This window comes from Pygoscelis adeliae, unplaced genomic scaffold (genome assembly GCF_000699105.1).
Source record: "Pygoscelis adeliae isolate BGI_AS28 unplaced genomic scaffold, ASM69910v1 Scaffold16, whole genome shotgun sequence".
Taxonomy (NCBI): Eukaryota; Metazoa; Chordata; class Aves; order Sphenisciformes; family Spheniscidae; genus Pygoscelis; species Pygoscelis adeliae.
This window is the reverse complement of record NW_008825162.1, coordinates 7,404,513-7,422,975: the sequence shown is the minus strand read 5'-3', so window position 1 is coordinate 7,422,975 and position 18,463 is coordinate 7,404,513. Positions and strand designations below refer to the sequence as shown.

The 18,463-nt window shown below is 39.2% G+C and overlaps 1 protein-coding gene across 2 annotated transcripts in view; it reads left to right on the top strand.

The window, feature by feature from the left end:
- KIF16B (kinesin family member 16B) overlaps positions 1-18,463 on the top strand; it is a 129,303-nt gene that overhangs the window by 93,409 nt on the left and 17,431 nt on the right. For both annotated transcript variants that reach the window (XM_009328728.1, XM_009328727.1), the window contains one exon: positions 17,981-18,064. In XM_009328728.1, the coding sequence (XP_009327003.1) occupies positions 17,981-18,064 (84 nt within the window). The remainder of the gene's footprint in view (positions 1-17,980; positions 18,065-18,463) is intronic.

The following is an 18,463-nucleotide window of genomic DNA, read 5'->3' as shown; positions in this document are numbered from 1 at the left end:
CTACCCAAATCCAAAGTTTATCAAGTCCCTCATCCGTGTGGATGTTCTTAATTCCTACTTGCATCCAGGTATCTAGGCCAGGTTTTGTGGGGCTTTCACTGTAGGCTCTGCTTATGGACTTGCCTGTCTATCTTATTGAAACCTTTTTCTGTGTGCATAAAAATCTCTACATGGTGTTAAGAGAAGCACCTACTATTGAGGCGTTTTTATTACTAATAGTGATTCTCAACTTAAAATATTAGTAAATCCATAGAGAGCTGCCAAAGGGAAGCTAAAAGGTATGCTTGCATTTATAGATTCATTCATGGAGATAAGGACATATGTGTGTAGGCAAGATTTCTGCAGGCGTGCTAAAGCTATCGACTTCTAGCTTATTTAACAGAATGTAATCATTTGTGTATTTGTATTTGATGTATGGGTTCTGTATATAAATATATATTTGTATCTTTCACAGTCTAAAGCACAAAAGGACTGTTTATAATTATTACAGAATTTTAGGTCGTAATTGAGCCAGCTCCCCTTCCGCTGGTCTGGTTTTTGTCATCTTACATGACTGAATGGATGCATAATATCTGTATCTGAAATAGCAGGAACGTCTACGTAAACTTAAACCTTCAAGCCGAAGTTACCAGGTGATCTGTCTCTACCCCCATCTGCTCTTCCCACCGGGGAAAGGAGTGTGCACAATATATTGCAGTAACACATCAATATCGTGAATCTTGGAGGTTAGGATTAGAGACTGTTGCTTGGATGCCAGGGTTTTTCAGGTACATTAAGTATTGGACGGTACAGATTTGTATTTTATAACCATTAGGAAAAAATGTTGTCTGGTTTCTTTTTTTTTTTTTTTGGTCTAGTGTTCTGGAGGAGAGGCTCTCATCTGTAGTGTCGGTGAGAGTCATATATTCCTTCTTTTTATTTCTGAAGACGATGTCCTCTGCTTATCAGAAATCTCTCTGACAGAGTATCATTCTGTTAGAGTGAACTCAAGGCTCTTGTCAACTGCAGGAGTTAACAGGCTGCTCTTTGCTTTGCATATCTGCAAGAATTGCATGAAACTCAAAGAGCAGAAAATATTTCTCGAGTCTTTCAGAGATAGTATGTGAATGTTTTAGAATATATATTGAATTCAGAACAATTGTTGCAAGCTTATTTAAAAAATATTTTTCAATATTTCAGATTTTTCAAAACTCAAAGTAGTCTGTCCATTTTTTACTGGAAGTGTTTTGTATCTCAGGGAAGAGATACAACGTATTTCTTGTATCTCAGTGAAGCCAGTTCCCGTTTCATCCGTCCATACTGCCTGCAACCGCCCAACTTTATATGTTTTCTATTAAAATATAACAGACAGCAGTTTTGTAATCCTTTAAGTTCTTTTTAGACTCTTTTCTAGTACCACTTATTGTTTAGGAGTAATTCAGCTCTGTAATGATGAATGAAGAGGCGTGAACTGTTCGTTTAACCACCGCTGACTGGTCTTGCTGTCCTTTCCTTTTGCCTCTGTACTCCTCTTTTGGGTGACTGCCAGGGAAGGATCTCCCTTTTCTTTTTAAGTGGTCCATACATCTGGTGCTATTGATAAGTAATACATGGAAGAAATCTTCAATATGAAATGCTGGCACAGATAATGGTGAAGGGATGAGTTTGAGGTGAAGCCATTAATTTTAGGAGAGCATCCTTGGATTCTGGAAGAGATTCTCTCCAGGATCACTGACAGAGAAATGCAATTTTTGACTAACTTTCAAGACATGGTTGGTAGGGGTTTGGGGATTTTTATTCTTCCCCCCGCGATAGTCTCGAGGATAATGAGGTAATTTCTGTGTATTTATGTAATTATTTTTTTAAAAAGTCTTATCAGAGATGCAGAGTTCTCCCTCCTAAGGAAGAATACAAATAGAGAAATTAAACTAGGAGCAGAGCGGTAGGGCAGCAGACTTGTGCAGAGCACTTAGGGCAGCGTTTCGGCTGGGATCTTGGCTGTCGGGCTGTTCCCATTCTGGTTTATAACTGTGCAGCTGTAGCGTTTCATTAAATGTAAAATTTGTGTTAATCTCCTGGGATTACTTTGAAAGGGAAAAGGATGAAGAAGCAATAACTTTGAGGTACTTGGCTTGCAGGGCTGGCAAGCCAGTTGCCATGTAACTAATGAGCTCCTGGAGCTTAGGAGCTGCTTTGGCAGCAGAAGTCGAAAGCTTGTTGCATCAGAGCTGGCCAGCCTGAAGCTCTGCTGGTTTTACCATTGGATTTTCTCATTTACTGGCATCAGTAACTGCATATTTAATTAATCTGTAAGACTTAGGTAGTACGCTCGCGTTGAATGCAAAATTCTGGACATTTGGATACTTCTGGTGTTCAATTGTAAGTAGTGTAAGGCACTATAGCTGTAAGTAACTGCAACTAAAAACTTCTAAGACGATATTTAAAATGAGTTTGTTCTGAAACCTTCAGTGCATGTGCCAAAGCCTTGATCCTGCGGTGACCAAAGTCCTAATCCATTCACAAGTTCAATGATTGTTGAGATTGATGTTTAGAAACTCTTGGGACCAAGAAGCCATTTAAATCACGGGTTACACTTACTAGAGAGAGCAGGGTGTAGCATATAGTAATGAACATGATGGTACAAATCTTGCTACAAATGCTATCTCATTATTTTAGAAAGGTTAGGATTGTCTGTACATGGATTCTTAATTCAGCTTCTTTTAGCCTCTAGGAACTCCGTGACCCTTAGTGAGCATAGTCTATGACAATATTTTAAGATTTATTTCTGTATTTGAAAATTTGATCCAGTGAAGAAATAAACTTCTTGATGTGTTCTGCCTGGACTGGAAGGATGTTTCTGGATATTAACTAGCAAATGTAGATTTTTTTTTTTTTTTTTAAATAATCAAGAATATGTACTGTAGTTTTATTTTTATACGATGGAAAAACATAATAGGAGTAACAAATTTAGTATGACAACCTTAGGACAAACACCAAGAATGCATAAACAGTCTAAAAGCTTTTTTTGCTGGAAACTGTACATTTGGACACAGATTAAAATGAAAATTGTTTGCAGCATTGATGTGCTTGTAAATAGCAAATGCCATGATGAGTATTAAAATAATACCTCTGGCAGAATTATAAGTATATAGAAAATCATTTAGAAAATAGTTCTTGAAATATAAATCCTAAACTAAAGGCAGACCTTAATTTTTACTTTCTAGCCTGGAACTTTGATAGCCTTAGTAATGTATCTTTCCATAAATATTGAAAGAAAAATAAAGCAGTAATTTTTAGAATCCATATCTCTGTGTAAACCTTATAATACTATTATACAAGCACGTGATTATAGCCTTCACCTTCATTCAGTACAAATTACAGTAATTATGGTATAGGTAATTTTAACATTCATGTTCTTGTCACCTATAACGGCCAGGAAGTACACACACAGGAAGCATATTTTGTCACATACACGTTTCCAGCTCCCATTCCTAATTATATTATGTTCAGAGCATTCTGAAAGCCTGCAGGTTTATATACGTAGTACTTCCATATCAGCTTTAGTTTGCCGCTAGCTACAGAAGTGATTTAAGAGGTAGATCCCTAAATGCTTCATCTGGCCTTTCTTTCTGCAGCACGAGACTTCTGGCTGCTGCTATTTTTAAAAGAAGTTTTAGGACTTTGCTCAGTACATCAGTCTACAAATGAACAGGAGAATTTGTTCCCATAAGTAAAGTGTGAAAAACATCGCTGCTAACCGTATCATGTAGTTCAGTGCAAGTTCGGTTACGGGGAAGTGTGTTTATTCCATGTGGTTCCTCTGAATTTATAGTTGCTAACCGGGACTGGAGCGTCTGAGACACAGCAACCCCCCTGGCGTATTTGCTTCCAGAATAATACTCAATTCCAAATCTATTTCTAGTGGGAAAATTATTTCAGCGTGCAAATGTCTTGTCATAAACTTGAATCTGAATGTGTAAGAGCCTTGTGAAAGCCCGGCTTTGGGATTAACTTCTGATTATTGTTGTTTTGTGGGCTAGATTTGTGCAGTAAAGTTTTCTTGGCTTGGTACAGGCAATCCTGTAGAAATACAATTTCTATCTATCCTCCTTCCATTTCCTCCCTCCTGTGTTTTGGTCGATGATGAGACCTGTTTTTTTGGGTCTGTCCTGAGTAGCTAATGAAACCTGTGAGTTTCCAAACAGTTTTCTGGGAAAATACCATTAGCTTTATAGGTCTTCTGATAAATTCAGCATGAGACAAGATTAACTGGCAGGCAGGCACCAAATGCCAGGTTTCATTGATTGTGCTGTGCAAAAGTCTTATACATTAGTAATGTCGAAATTGAAAAAGAAGCATTTGGAGTGGGGGGAGTCCTTCATCTCATAATTCACGAACCATTTGACAGAATAATTGCTTTGATTATTGATAATCGGATTTTCAAGGCTCTGCTCAATTATCTAGTGAATTTGCATGATATCAAAGTATTCATGTTGTTTTATCAGTAAAATAGTTTCAGATCGATAACGGCTATCTGCGAGAGCGGAATGCCTCTGAGAAGAAAAATTCCTGGACAATGTAACTTGAGGTTTAGGTGCTCACTGCGACTCAGCTGTTTCTTAGCTGCTCCTGACTGTCCGTAGGCTTGGGGAGTGCCTTAGGCTGCAACCCTGTGTCTCTGTTTTCTTCCTGCTTAGTGAAAGGCAGAGGGGAGGATTGGAGTTTTTGCTGTTTCGTTCTTTTTTAATGATTGCCTTGCTTTGGAGGACTTCAAGACTTGTGCTCCGTTAATCACTAGCTGTTATTGACGGTCTCACTGTCTTCTAAGGGTTTTGTGAAGAACAACTTGTTCTCACTGTGTTGGTCAGGGATATGCTGCTAGATTAAGTAGACTTTTCAAGTAGAATCCTTTGGTTTCAGTTGATTTAGGATACGATGACCCAGCTGTATCTCTAGTTTTTGTGAAAATACCCAGGCTAATTTTGAAAAAATAGTGTAGACGGTAGCAAAAACTGTCTGGTTCCAGCTGTGCTGCCTGTTGCATTTTTTCCTTACACATATAGATTGTATTACTGACACAACTGCAGATGTGAAGCTGTTACGATAAACTTCATTCACTGCCTAATCTGGGGGATTATACCAAGCTTCTCTTGAGCTTCATGTGGCAGCTTTTGAGCAGAGTATTACAGGGTTGTCCTCTGTTCATTTGGAACCACTGGGAGAATGAACAGGAAAATACAGGATGCAGATTTTTCAGTACAGTAAGAATATTTAGCTGTTTATTTTGGCATTGCTGTATTAAGCAAATGAGTGACTTCTGTATCTCAATCCTGTTTAGGTAAGATGACTGCTAACTGATGGAGGCCCCATTCAGATAAGGCTGATGTAGTCTGCAAGAAAGAAAAGCTCTTAAAAAAGTTTTCTGCCTCTGTATTTGACAACAGTTGTTGGGGTGTAAAGGTTGAAATTGAAGCACGGTTCCTTGTCTCCGTAGGCCCCGTTTGCGTTCACTGTAGGGAGATTAATGCCTTCATGTGGCATTTCAAAGCATCTGAGGTGAGTCTCCTGCCCTGATCCTCCCACTGGAGGATCCTACACAGTTGCCAGGGAGCAGCAAGGTTGGGGCTGTTCCACAAGGGAAGACAAGCCGGGAGCTGAGGGTGGCTGCTGCACAGCTCGCAGCGGGGACCTCGGTGGCCAGGGCACGGTCCAGCAGTACCTGAGCGGGGCCAGGACGGTGATAGTAACCGCTCCTGTTGACAGTCAGGGATCAGCTGGCAAGGTGAGGTGACAAGTCAGGTCCAGGGTCCATCCGAGAGAGGCCAATTACTAGTGAAACATTGAGAGCCACTAATTGTAACTGCAGTGTTCTGTTCTAAATACCCCCTTTAAATCAACTTAACTTATATTAAATGGTGAATTTGCTTTAAAAACAAAACAAAAAAACCCCACCAAAACTAACCTTATGGTTAGCATTGTTACAATCTACAAGAGACACTTTTTATCTAAGGGTCTTTTATAAATATTATTTTGTCATGTTCCTGCTAATGAGCTTTCAGACTCAATATGGTGAAAATAATATTGTGTTTCTTAATTAAAAATGGGTTGACTTTAGAAGAAAGGAAGAAAACAAATTTCTCAGACCTGTGCAGCTGATAGTATAGTTTCTAAAAGAGTTTCTAAAAGCCTTCGGTTTTGTATTCACAATGAGATCTTCCCATAAGGCTCTCAGGATATTTTCTTGACTGCTGTGATGTAAATACATTAAAAAAATAAATCTGGAGGGGTCTTTTACCATCTGTCTGTGCAACACAGAACATACAGAAGGCTCCATCTTACAAGAGAGAATTGTCTGTCCCACTACAGAGCCCAAAGCAAGAAAGCCCAAGCAGTAAAATTTATTAGTCAACCCTGCGTGACAAAAATCAATAAAATACAATCTCTTGTGGTTTAATATGAAAATAAACATAAAGAAGCTATGGCTCTCAGGAAAAATATTGAGCTGCAGGTATAGAATTGAAAATGTCAAGAGGAGAAGACAGAAAGTGGAGGATGTTGTCCAGTTTACTGTGGGGCATATTTCAGAACCGAAGCCAGAAATAATAGTGCGGAGGGCAAACTGTCTGGCCATGTCTGAAAAACAAAATTCGTTACGGGGATGTTGGTGATGTGAGTGCGAGTGAGATGAAGAAGCACACTTTTCATGGGTGCCAAACTTCGGGAGCCAGTGTTAAAACATTCAGTTAATTCATGGTTATCTATACATGGTTATGATGCTGTGAATGATAAAAAGAATCAAAGCTACAGTTCTGTTTGGCCAGTTTCTTCTGTATTGAATCTATTATTTACTATCATACTTAGTTCTAGGTACAACTGGGTATTAATGATACTTCAGTGACTTGTGTTTTGCCGTGCTGTCGGCAATGGGGGCGGCTCTGAGGCTGTTAGAGTGTACACTGTATTTTCTATGAAATACTTTGAATTTCTTTCAAACTGCATCTAAACACTACATGTCCTAGTCTTGTTATGTCTTTTTTTGGAAAAAATTACAGCAACGCTTTAGCAGTATTTTAAATCCTTAAATTACTCACTGTAAACTCAATTCTAACTCCAATTTTATTTTTATTTTTAAATCGGGGAATAAATAAGGATACCTTTACTTTTAAGTTCAGCTCCGTTTTTGAATAGTGCTATAACTCATTGTAAGGATGCTGTAAAAAAAAAAAAAAAAATAGTAATTCATATGGTCTTTTAGCTTTCCTGGGTTACTGAAACTTGTGTAGGTGGAGCAGCATCACTTGTACACGGACTCAGTGATGTAGTGCTTGTTGGGGACAGAAATATTATAGCCTTCTAGAAAGCATCTGACAGTAATTGTGAAATTACTGACATGTAATCCAAACGCAAATACTTGCAATAGTTAAACACATCCCTGTTTTCTCCCCTGCCCCAAATAATGATGTTGACTTTGATACCATGGCATTTTAATTGTGTCTTTGAGTTTTCCATGTATATGTGGTATATACATGGGTCTTGCTTTCTAAGCGTGTATCTTCAAGTGCTTGATCAAGAAATTTTATTATACTTGGAAACAAATATCTATTCTCGCCCACCACCGTGACTCTAGGATCTCAAGAGCAGTACTAAATAGGGTATTGCTCACGAAAGTGATAGTAACAGTGATCTTTGGTCCCCATAGTTGCTTTTTCTGTCCGGCAGATTCAAAATCCTTTGCCAAGCAAGCTCCTGAAAACGTATCTTTTATTACATTTAATTAGTTATCTGTCATTTTGAGCTTTACCTAGTGACAACAGTGATAGTGGGAGGAAAATCCCAAATTTGTGTGAGGCTTACAGCTAGTTTTTAATCCTGTGATAAAGCAGCCAGTTCTATAATGTCTGTAAGACTAGACATGAGTGAAAATTTATGTGTAACCTATGTGACTATCAATCACTCTTACTGCTGGAGGGAGGACTAAGTAGGTCCTTTTAAGCTTCCCATTTGCGTACTTGCACTGTGTTTTCTCTGGTTTTCTCTTTTTTAAGTGACGCAGAAGGCTAGCTAACTTCTTGTAATCAGTCTGGTTTGTTACGAGAGTTGCCGCTTTATATCTATAACAAATCAAACTTAGAGGCATACTGCGTATTTGTTTGCAGGTGTATTTCTCTGTGACAGCTGTTCTTTAAGACCCTGAGATCTGCCATTAATTTTGAGTAATCGGAAAGGCATCCATCTAGTCAGCAGTAGAAATTATTGCTGCTCTCTGATGAGTTTTCATTATTAGCATTTCTCAAAGGCAAGGGTGACTGAAATTTATGGCATCAGTTGGCCACACGAGACGGGGATGTTTCATAAATGCTGCCAGATGTCACCGAGATGAGCTCGTATGCAACAAGCAAATCTTTTTGGGAAGAGCTGTTAAAACTGTTATGGTGAATTCTCCTCTCTGAACCTACTTCTGTTGCTTAAGTCAAATGGTATTGTGACTTCTTGGTGTGCAACTGAAGTGGCCTGATAGCCAGCGCGACATCGGGAGGAATGTGGTGCGGAGTGGGGCAAGGCTGTATGCAGCCGCAGCGAAGATGGTGTCTGCTGCAGGGCCCACCTTGTACTATTGCAGGGACACTTCCTTAACGTTGCTAGAAATCTCAGTGGGAAGATAATGAATTAAATCCCAAATCATTTTTGAAAGGAAAATAAACCCTGCAGAGAGCACCAGAAAATTCTTTTTTTACTTTCTTTTTGAGAAGTGGGATTTGAGCCACGCATTGATGAAGATTGATTAATGTGTTGAGCTTTGAAAACATGACCTTGCAAACCCAGCAGTTGTTGCCATTTCTTTAAAGAAATAACCAAGCACCATGACCTGAGACTACATAAAAAAAAAATTAATGTTTAGTTTGCAAAATCATGAGCTAAAAGTGTAGAGTTATGTTTTAAACTTGTTCATAGGCAGCACATACTAGACAAGCTGACCTTGTCTAGCTCAGCACGTACCCTTGTCTTAGGCCATGGTCTGCCACGCGGTACTGGTATTTTTCCCCCAGAGACTTCTATCTTGGGACAAGGGAGCAAAATCAAGGTTGCAAGGACATGATATGTTAAAATTTTTTCATGCTTATTTTCCAAATGCATCTACAAATCATATTTAATTATTTTTTATTTGTTTTTGATTGGTTTACATGTGAGATAATTATATTTGGGTTGGTGTATGCTGTTTCTGCACCATCTTATTCTGCCTTTCTACAGCCTGCATAGAGAATTTAATATATTTTCTTTGCCATTTGGGCCAATTTTTGTCCCTCTTTCCTTGGTTGATAATCCTGAGCTATGCAGGTAGTGGTTTATATTTAGAAAGATGCCCTGGCTATATTAGTTTCCATTTTTCATAAGAGAGATTAAAATCCCAAAGCTGCATAATTTTATAGAACTGTGAAAGGTTTGCATGAACTTTGATACATCCTATCGCTCATTTTTATAGTTATTCTGTATTTAAACGCTATCGTACTGCTTATAATGAACAAAACGATGAAGTAATTTGTCAAATATTATATTGACCATCGTTTATGGCTCTATTTCATTATGTTATTATTCAGACTAGTCTAGAAATTGCTTTAAGGAAAACACCCCTGTAATGCAAGGTAACTTCTTTGGCTGCAGTTAATTTGATTTTTCTCAATAGCAGGAGACAGACTAAATGGAGTTAGAATAATGCGATAAACAGTGGCCTCCACATCTCACCATAGCTCCAGAAATGCATATTGAGTCTAGGTCAGCCTGCTTGTTTAAAGGAGAAACTTGAATATGAGAACTCTCAAACCTTTTTGATAATTGCAGATGATTATTTGATAGGCAGGTGGGCACGATTCAAAGACAGTGAGGCACAGTTAGTGAAATGCAAGAGAGAAGTCTTTGGTGTCCAATCCTACTTGGTAATTTTGCATCGTCAGAGGGAGGTTTCAGGGAGGTTCACAGGAGGTGAATTTCTTTTTTGTGTTCTTATCCCTCTTCAGTGACAGATGAAGTTTGAAATGTTCTTTGGAGAAACAATTATGCCTGTCTGAGGAAGATCTTGTAAGTTCAAATAGAGTTACCCAGAATTAGAGACAGCAGAGCTGTAAGAACCTGTGCATCCTGAGAAGATGCTCATGCATTGGTGAATCCAGAGATAGTCACAGCACCCAGACTTTGAGGGGACTTACAACAGAACTGCATATATTTATGGGAGGAGACATAAGTGCTTGTGCTTCTTGGCATGTCTTAGTGCCAGTATGGCAGGGGAATGATGAAGAGGAGGTACCTATTTATATATGGGTGATGCTCCAGAGAGATAAGTAGGAAAAAGGCAAGGAATTGTAGCCAGTCTGAGTACGGTGGGGAAGTTGCAGAATTGCTTGCCCGGCAGGTTAGCCCTGGCAGGGTCTCCATCCCATTGAGGCCTGTTGTGTTCTGGAGGGAGATAAAGCAGACCTGGCTCACCGGGCTGCCTGCACTAGGGGCTGGGCAAAAAGCAACATGCAAACCAGCAGTTGCTCCTGTCAGCCAGAAATGCAAAGGTTAAACCAGTTCTGTGGGCAGGTGAACCTTTGGCACAGTGCAAAAAGGATGGTGAGCAGGAAGAAAAGAGTATTCTCATGTACATGGGGCAAAACAGCTTCCCCTTTGAGAAAAGGCTGTGCTGTAAAGGGACGGGAAACCAGGTTGTGGCATAAATTGTATTCGGGAGAGACCAGACACCACCCCAACTCCCCCGCGAAAAAACCCGAACGCAATCCCAAAACAAAACTCCAGTACATACTCTGCAATATGGTCTCTCTTGTATTTGTCAGAAGGGAGATATTTGCTGATGGATTTATTTAGGATTTTTCAGAGTAGACTTCCTCAAGGAAGGGGGGAGATGCTCATTCCTTTGTGCGTGTTTGAGTGAGATCCAGACAGTGCAGCCTGTAGCAGCAAGGGGAGACAACAACAGAAAGCTGGAAGCCTGCAGCTCTGATGGAGGAGCCGAGAGACAGCAGGGATGAGCCTAGAGCAGCTCCCTGGGTCTCAGTCACTGCAAAGACCTGGGGAGCAGAGGGCCTGGAGCAGAGTCCGCTTCCCTCAAAGCCAGTGAAGGACTGACTGTGTTAAGCTGGTATCGGGGTCCTTCTGTGAGGACTCCTCTGCAGGGACCCTGTGCGTAGGAGGAAGGTTGCGTACAACGTTTTTCCAGTTCTGTTTCCTGGTCACTTGAGTTTTCTTTGGTTTAGGAGGTTAATTACCCTTGTTTGTTTGTTATAATAAATTGTGGCTTTTGTTGCTGTTTAAAAGCTGTTCAGTCCTCTCCAAGGAGTTCACTACATTAGAAGGTTGACATGGGTTCACCTCAGAGCTTTGGCTGATCCTTAGTTGGTTGGATATCCTGCCTCTGAGCATATCAAATCCCTCTCCCCTTCGGGCAGATAGTAGGGAAGAAGGTGTGGGAACAGGAAATTTGATATGGCAAATGGACAGTGGCGTAAGAAAAAGAATTAGGTAGGTCATGAGGGGGGGAAAAAGCATAGCAATAAAATTAGAGACAAGATGGGAAGCTGGAAAGTGGGGGAGAACATGTTGGAAGTGATGGAAAAAGAAGTAAAGAGAGAATATTAGAGATGGAAGAGAAAAAGTAGGTGACTAACTGAATATCCAGAAAATAATCCCCTGGATATTCCCTCTCCTCGATTAGTTGATAATGGAAAATACTGCCTTTAATCTTCCTCTCCTCTGAGGGCATCACTCACCTACTGTAGGGTTTACATGATGGAGGACTACGTTTTGTGTTTTGTTTTGTTTTGTTTTTTTTTTTTTTAAAGGAGAATAAGTTTAGAGTTTTATTCACTCGTATTTGGGAAAACATAATTTGAACTTTAAATAGTTCGAGGTATATCACCTGAAAATGTGACGTAGGTGGTTTTTAAGTTATTTTGTTGGTTTCTTTTATAGTGGATAGTGTATGTTCAAATGATTTATCTTTGATCTCTATTTGATTTTTTTTTTCAGAATTTATAAAGTAGACTTTAATCTGTTCATTGTGTTAACTTCTTCCCTTTGCCCAAGGCGCTCTTACGAAATTGTGTAGAATAGGTGGTTTATTTCAGACAAAATACTAGTAAAACTATAGAAGTTAAGCTTTTTATTTTTTTACCTTGTTGTCAAATCCCTAAATATTTAGTGCAAGTTCCTAGTTAAGAATACAGCTTTTGTCCAATTTCTTTAGAATCTGGGCGTCTTAGTACATCTTGAGAAGTTGAGGCTTAAGTTACTTTGTTTAAACTTCAAAAACTAAAAGTAGGACAGTTTTTTCTTTCATTACTCACTGCAAAATCAAGTCAGGTGCCGCCACACCGGCTGCAAAATCGTGCCACAGTCTTCTCTTTGATTTTTCTCATCTGTGACAGATTTCTGGTACAAAGGATCAAAAGTCAGACATGCCCTTTGAAAAAATGAGAAAATTCAGAGTTGTAAAAGTAACATGAGAGTTAAAGAAGACTGACTTTTTAATTTAATAGTTAGCATTTCCTTAATTTTCTTTTTTCCCCTTTTTCCCCCCATTTAAATATATCAAAACATTAAAGTACAAAGAGAATTTGGGATGAAAGATTAAAGATGACTCAGCCTCCATCAATGTCTGCCCTGTTTTTCTTCTTATTAAAAAAAAAAAAAAATCTTTTACCATATTGTAGGCACTAAAACATAGACTTTACCCACCAGAAATAATGAGATGTTTCAACCCTGTAGATTTTTGCTTGATGTTGGAAAATGGCACTTTTTTAATGTTTAGGGAGCATAACACTTCGAACAATTTCACACTTCAGAAGTGACAAGCCTACATGACTGTATTATGTGGTATTTTACTTTGGTCCACCATATATTGAAATATCATCTGCAAAGTACCATACAAGACTTTTTCTTAACATGTTATGTTCCACTGTACCATAAAACCCCTGAACTAGATTAAATCCAGCAGGTCCCTAGCAAACTTCAATTAATGTCAGGGAAGAGTCTCCAACTAAATGTAACAACCCTTCAAATGCTGATGGCTTCGTTTTCTAAAGGTCCTGAAATGAGAGCGCACCCCATCCCAGGCAGAGCCTTTCGTGGTATTGGAGCCTTCATTTGCGCTCTCTTGGCTTCCAAGAGGGCCAGTATCCGAATTTGCATCTCTTCCTGGGGCTCAGTAGTTGAAGGCTATGAAGATGTATGGTTTCACTTTAAAAGAGTGTGCTTCCATATAGGTGGTGTTAGGTATATGCTGTTTCCAGAAGTAGGTGAATCTTAAGGTCAAAGAGTTGTATGTAAGATAAAATAGGTGACTAAAAAAAGGGTCACTTACTGTTCTTCCATCTACTATTATCAGCGTTAAACGCCTGCTGATAACCTTGTTAAAACCAGTCTCCTGGCTGAAATGCGAGAGAAGTATAAAAATCCATTAAGCTGTTTAAAATTTACTAGAATAATACTTGCTAGGTATGAAGCACCTTCCCCTTGAGGACTGGACCTAGTACTGTCTAAACTTGATCATAGTAATCTCACAAATACTATATCATGGTAGGGTATCGTTTCTCACAGATAAGGTTGCTGAGACACAGACAAATAACATGCCCTCAAGTAATACAAGACCTAGAAATAAAACACAGCCTTTATTTATTATAAAGAAATTAGGGAGTAAATTGCAAATGACTGTTTGCCTCTTCCTAAGACTGCTACTGCCTAGCAACGATTGCCAGATAGGATAAACATCATTAACTAAAAGACATTAGGAGTGCTGATGTGCAGTCTTGAGGTGTCTCCGTACTATTTTAAAACGTTATCTGGCTTTGCATTTTGGGTCGAAGAGTAGTCCCAGCCTTGCCCATGGTATGCGTATGCATGCATGTGCACGCTCGTATGCATATAATGGAATTTGTATTGCAGCGATGCTGTAATATGTATAGTAGGGAAATGCTTCTGCAGCCAAAAGAAAAATTACAAATCTTGCACACTACATGCAGAAGCTTCTCAGGACATCATTCGAGCTCACTCTTCCTGTCAGGCTGGGGAATATGCCTCTTAATTTCCCCTGACAGAAAACATACCACCTCATCAGCAGCCCTAAAAAATGACGAAACATCCCCGCCGAAAAAGACGGACTGCCGAATGCTTTCACTGCTGCTGCAGCAAGGGGGACAGGGAGAGGAGAGGCATGCTTCAGAAATTTCAGGAAAGTAGAATAATTTGCCTTGCTACCTGTAGAATCCTACAGTTATGCCTTGCAAAACCTTCATCTCATAGTCAAGAGATGACCCTTGAAGAATTAAGTTGAGCCAGAGGATACACGGCCATTTAATTCTAAAAGAATAACTTCTACTCCTGAATCTGGATAGTGTGAAATTCTCTTCCAGTGTTTGAGCCAAGGCAAACATCTCGCTGCAAAATATACACCTGCAGATCTCTTACGTATTTAAGTGACAACAAATGTGGCTCAGTCACATACTGTGCACACAGCATAGTATGTGTGCACCTGTACCAGTGGTAATCTCATCTGAAGTTACTATGCGGTTTCTTAAAGGCGTTGTAGCACTACTAATAAAATTTGAATTTATTGAAATATTTGCTACTGCAGTTTGGCTTAAGTGAGTAAGGTATTTTAAATAAACCTCAAAATTCTCTTGAATCTGAGGTTTTCTATTGCATTTCTGAATAGCACGCAATTACATTTAGAGTCTGTATGTCAAATGGTACATCAGGACAGAAGAGCTTTATAGACAATTATTGTTAACATTTATTATTACTTCAGTATATTTGTATTGCTGGGCTGTTTTTCTTTTCTTTTTATAAACCAAAATTATGACAAGATGAGAACATTTTATCATCACTCTGCGTATTTGTGGAACTCTTGCACCAATGTATTTTTCCCCACGCTAAAGGAGTAACTTTGTAAGTCAGAGTGACAGAGATCAATGACATGTGTGTATGTGTGTGTGTATATATATATATAAGCACACTACCTCTAGTAAATATACTAATATTTTATTTTTATATAAATATACTACAATGGACCAGCTTCCTATTACAGTGAAATTACAGTGTCACATAGAGGACTGCATAATTCACATTGCTGCATGAATGGTTCTAGTTCTCATGCTGCGAAGATAATTTTCAAGCTGCGAACTGGGTGGAAATTGGTGCTGTCATGTCTGCATTAAGTGTTTGGACAGCCCGAAACTCAAGCCTGGAGAGTGTTGAACATCTCTTTTTTCATTTTGGTGGGGATTAGACTCTTGGCACGTAGTGGAGTAGGACGCTTTGGAATAATTCAGGCTTTCCAAGAGTCGCTGAAATGATGATGAAATCTATAGCTGGAGGTTCTTCTGTCATATATAGCTGGTGGTCATCTGTTGTGTGACAGAAATGGTCTCCATTTTTTATTTGTGAGAAGGACATCTGCCAATCATTTGGCTAAAAGATGAGTGGGACACAGAAGTGTTCCAGGAGGCCTGAGGTGGTGCGCCTTCTGCATCCAGCCCCGTAGAGATGGTGACTGCAGTAGATAATCAGTCCTTTGTAACGTATCTTCTGCAGGATGGAAAATCCTTCCAAGTTACATATATGTATGTATAGGTATATTCTGTACACACATATGTGTATTACAAACGTAAGTAACGTGTATGTGTGTGCCAAGTATAGTTCAGCACATTGGTGTTGTGATCTGGATGGAGGTTTTTATTATATATAGTTCTATAAGTCCAAAGTATTCAGATCCAGGTCTTGACCAGCAATGAAATTATGATTTTCATTTAGGTACATGTTGTGACTTTGAACATTCAGAGCCAAGTTTACTGGCTGAGGCCTTTCTCTTGCGTATTAAATTCATGACTGTAATAATGGACTTTCATTGGCTTGGTTTCAAAGATTTGTGCATCGTAGTGATTTGGGAGTTAAGAAATGTTAAAACTATGTGAGTAGCTACTTCGGTTGGAATGAGTTTATCAAAATTTACTGGCTTAAGAAAATGCAACTGTTTTTCTTCTAAGATGTATCCAGAAAGCTAACAGATTAGGAAAACAACTTGCCCATCCCAAAGTTTAGTAGAATCAGTCCCCAAATGCCTGTTAAAATCAAACTTAATTTAGATAAAGAAATCATTCCTGATTTTAGCTGTAATACCTTGCTTTGACTCTACAGAGTGTGTCTGAGGACGTTGTAGCAGTAGGGGGTTTTTTATTGGTGCAAATTGTTTTTTAACAGACACTATTTTAAAATTCTATAATGAAAGTGTTTATTAGCAAATAAATATAAAAACAATCTTCCTAGGGCCAGGAGGGGATTGCGGTGGTAGTTGTTTCACCTTGCTTGTTTCTGGCAGTGACGTGATGCAGTACTATTTAATAAAACATAATTCCTGCAGGGGTGGGATTTTGAAGTCCTTGAAAATATTAGCGCTTATAATCCTGTATAGGTTAAGGCGTGAGTAATGCAGTGAATATAAGTCCCGAGGACATAATTATAGGATACTGTTTGGTTGTGTACTGCTTGTCCTGCCAACATGAAGAAGCAGGCACACCGAGAAGAATATGGTTGGAGAAATTTGAGGAATATAATTGGGGCGTGCTGGCGAGACTGATGCAGAGCAGACATCTCTTCCGTCTTCTCTGGTGCCCCACAACACTTTATATCTCTCATTTGAAGATGTCTAGGCATTTCTTTAAAATTATCCAAGTTGGAGTTGAATGAGGGAATGGAAATAAATTATTTGTATTGCAGAATTTCTCTGTATTTTAAAGATGCTTACATTCAATGTTAGTAATGAAGCTCCTCATTTAATTCAGCATATCGCTGCTCCTCGTAACCAGCCATAAATTCTCTACAGTCCTGTATGTGCTGATGATACTAGAAAATGATGCATCTTGTTTATTAGTTCAATATCATCGAATAGCCAGGAGAATTCACGCAGGAGGCATTTTTACACGGGGCTTTCGCCTGCAAAACAACTCCAGCAACGCCAATGGGAGGTTGCATATTTCTGTCTCATACAGTGAGAGCCAGGAGGAAATTGGCTTTGATGTGCCTTCAAGTGCAAGCACAAACTGTGTGGAGAGGACTTGCTTTCTTGTGCATCGTTCCCAGCAGCAGTGGCTTAGCAGACCAAGTTCATTGGTATTTGTTACCAACTCTTGAGTCTTTTGTGTGTTTTCCAGATACAGCTGGCTGGAATTTGTTCACGCATTTTATTTGTTGGTGTACAAGAAAGGAAGACAGTTCCCTCACTCTCTCCCTTACCAATGTAGCTTGCCACAGTTCCTACAGGAACTTCCAGCGTGGACACATGTTTGAATGTGATTGAGCTACAGCTGAGTTACAACTCAAGTCCCACTTCCCATCATCTTAGCTGCCATCACAGCGCAGGTGCAAGCTCTTAGCCTGTCCCCGCTGGGAAGGAGAAGTCATAGTTCAAGGCACAACGAAAGGTCTCTCAGGTCTGGCTCAGGTGTCAGCTGGAGTCCAGCAATGCCATCTTCCACGCCGTAGCTTCAGTGATAGTTCTTAGATCCAATGATCTTACGTTTATGATACAACATAAGAAAAGACAAACGAATAAATTACACGACAGTACGGTTGGAGACCACAGTTTTTAAGAGACTGGGTGCAATCTTTTAAGATACACAGAATTCCTGAAGAGATTTCTTGCTTAGTTGGTGCTATCACATCAGGTTCGGTTTGCAACTTTGTAATCTTTATGTGGGCAAATGGTGGCAGTCAAATTCCTGAATTTGCTTTCTGCTGCTCATTTACAACAAAATGCATTGTTATCTTAGCAGTACTACAGACCAGATCGTAATAACATCAGTAGAAATGTGTAATGTGATATTTGCTAATAGCCTATAGTGTAGCTCATGAATATTTGGCATTTTCTTCTTCCCAGTTGCTTCATAGTTTAAAGAGAATTTGCTCATTTGAGCTTGTCACTTCTGATGCCGATTCATCCTTTAATGTCTTCCAGCTTGCCACTTTAGAATTCCCTCCAAAGAAGCTTTTTGGAAACAAGGATGAACGAGTGATTGCAGAACGACGGAGTCACTTAGAGGTAATGCCAACTTTTTAACAGGCTTCTGCAGTGTATTTAGGTGGAGTACTCTCTGCTTGACCAACAGCAACCATTCCCATATGGTCAAAGTTAAATAGCCTGCTTGTAAGTATGAAGTTACTTGCTGCCTCATTTAACACAGGAGATGGCAGCAGTAGATTGCAAAGTAATGAAACATGCCTTAAAAAAAAAAATTAATCCTAGTCTAGGAAAAAAAGCATCTCTAAAGAGATATTCATAGGAGGTCCATTTATTTAAGGGGGAAAGGTTGTGGGTGAGGTAAGTGTTCAGTGTAGACAGATGGTCTCCGTGCAAGACAAGATTGAAAAAAATATTGCTACTTTAAATGCAATTTTTTAGCTGAAAATTTACTATTTTATCATAGTTACTATATCCAAA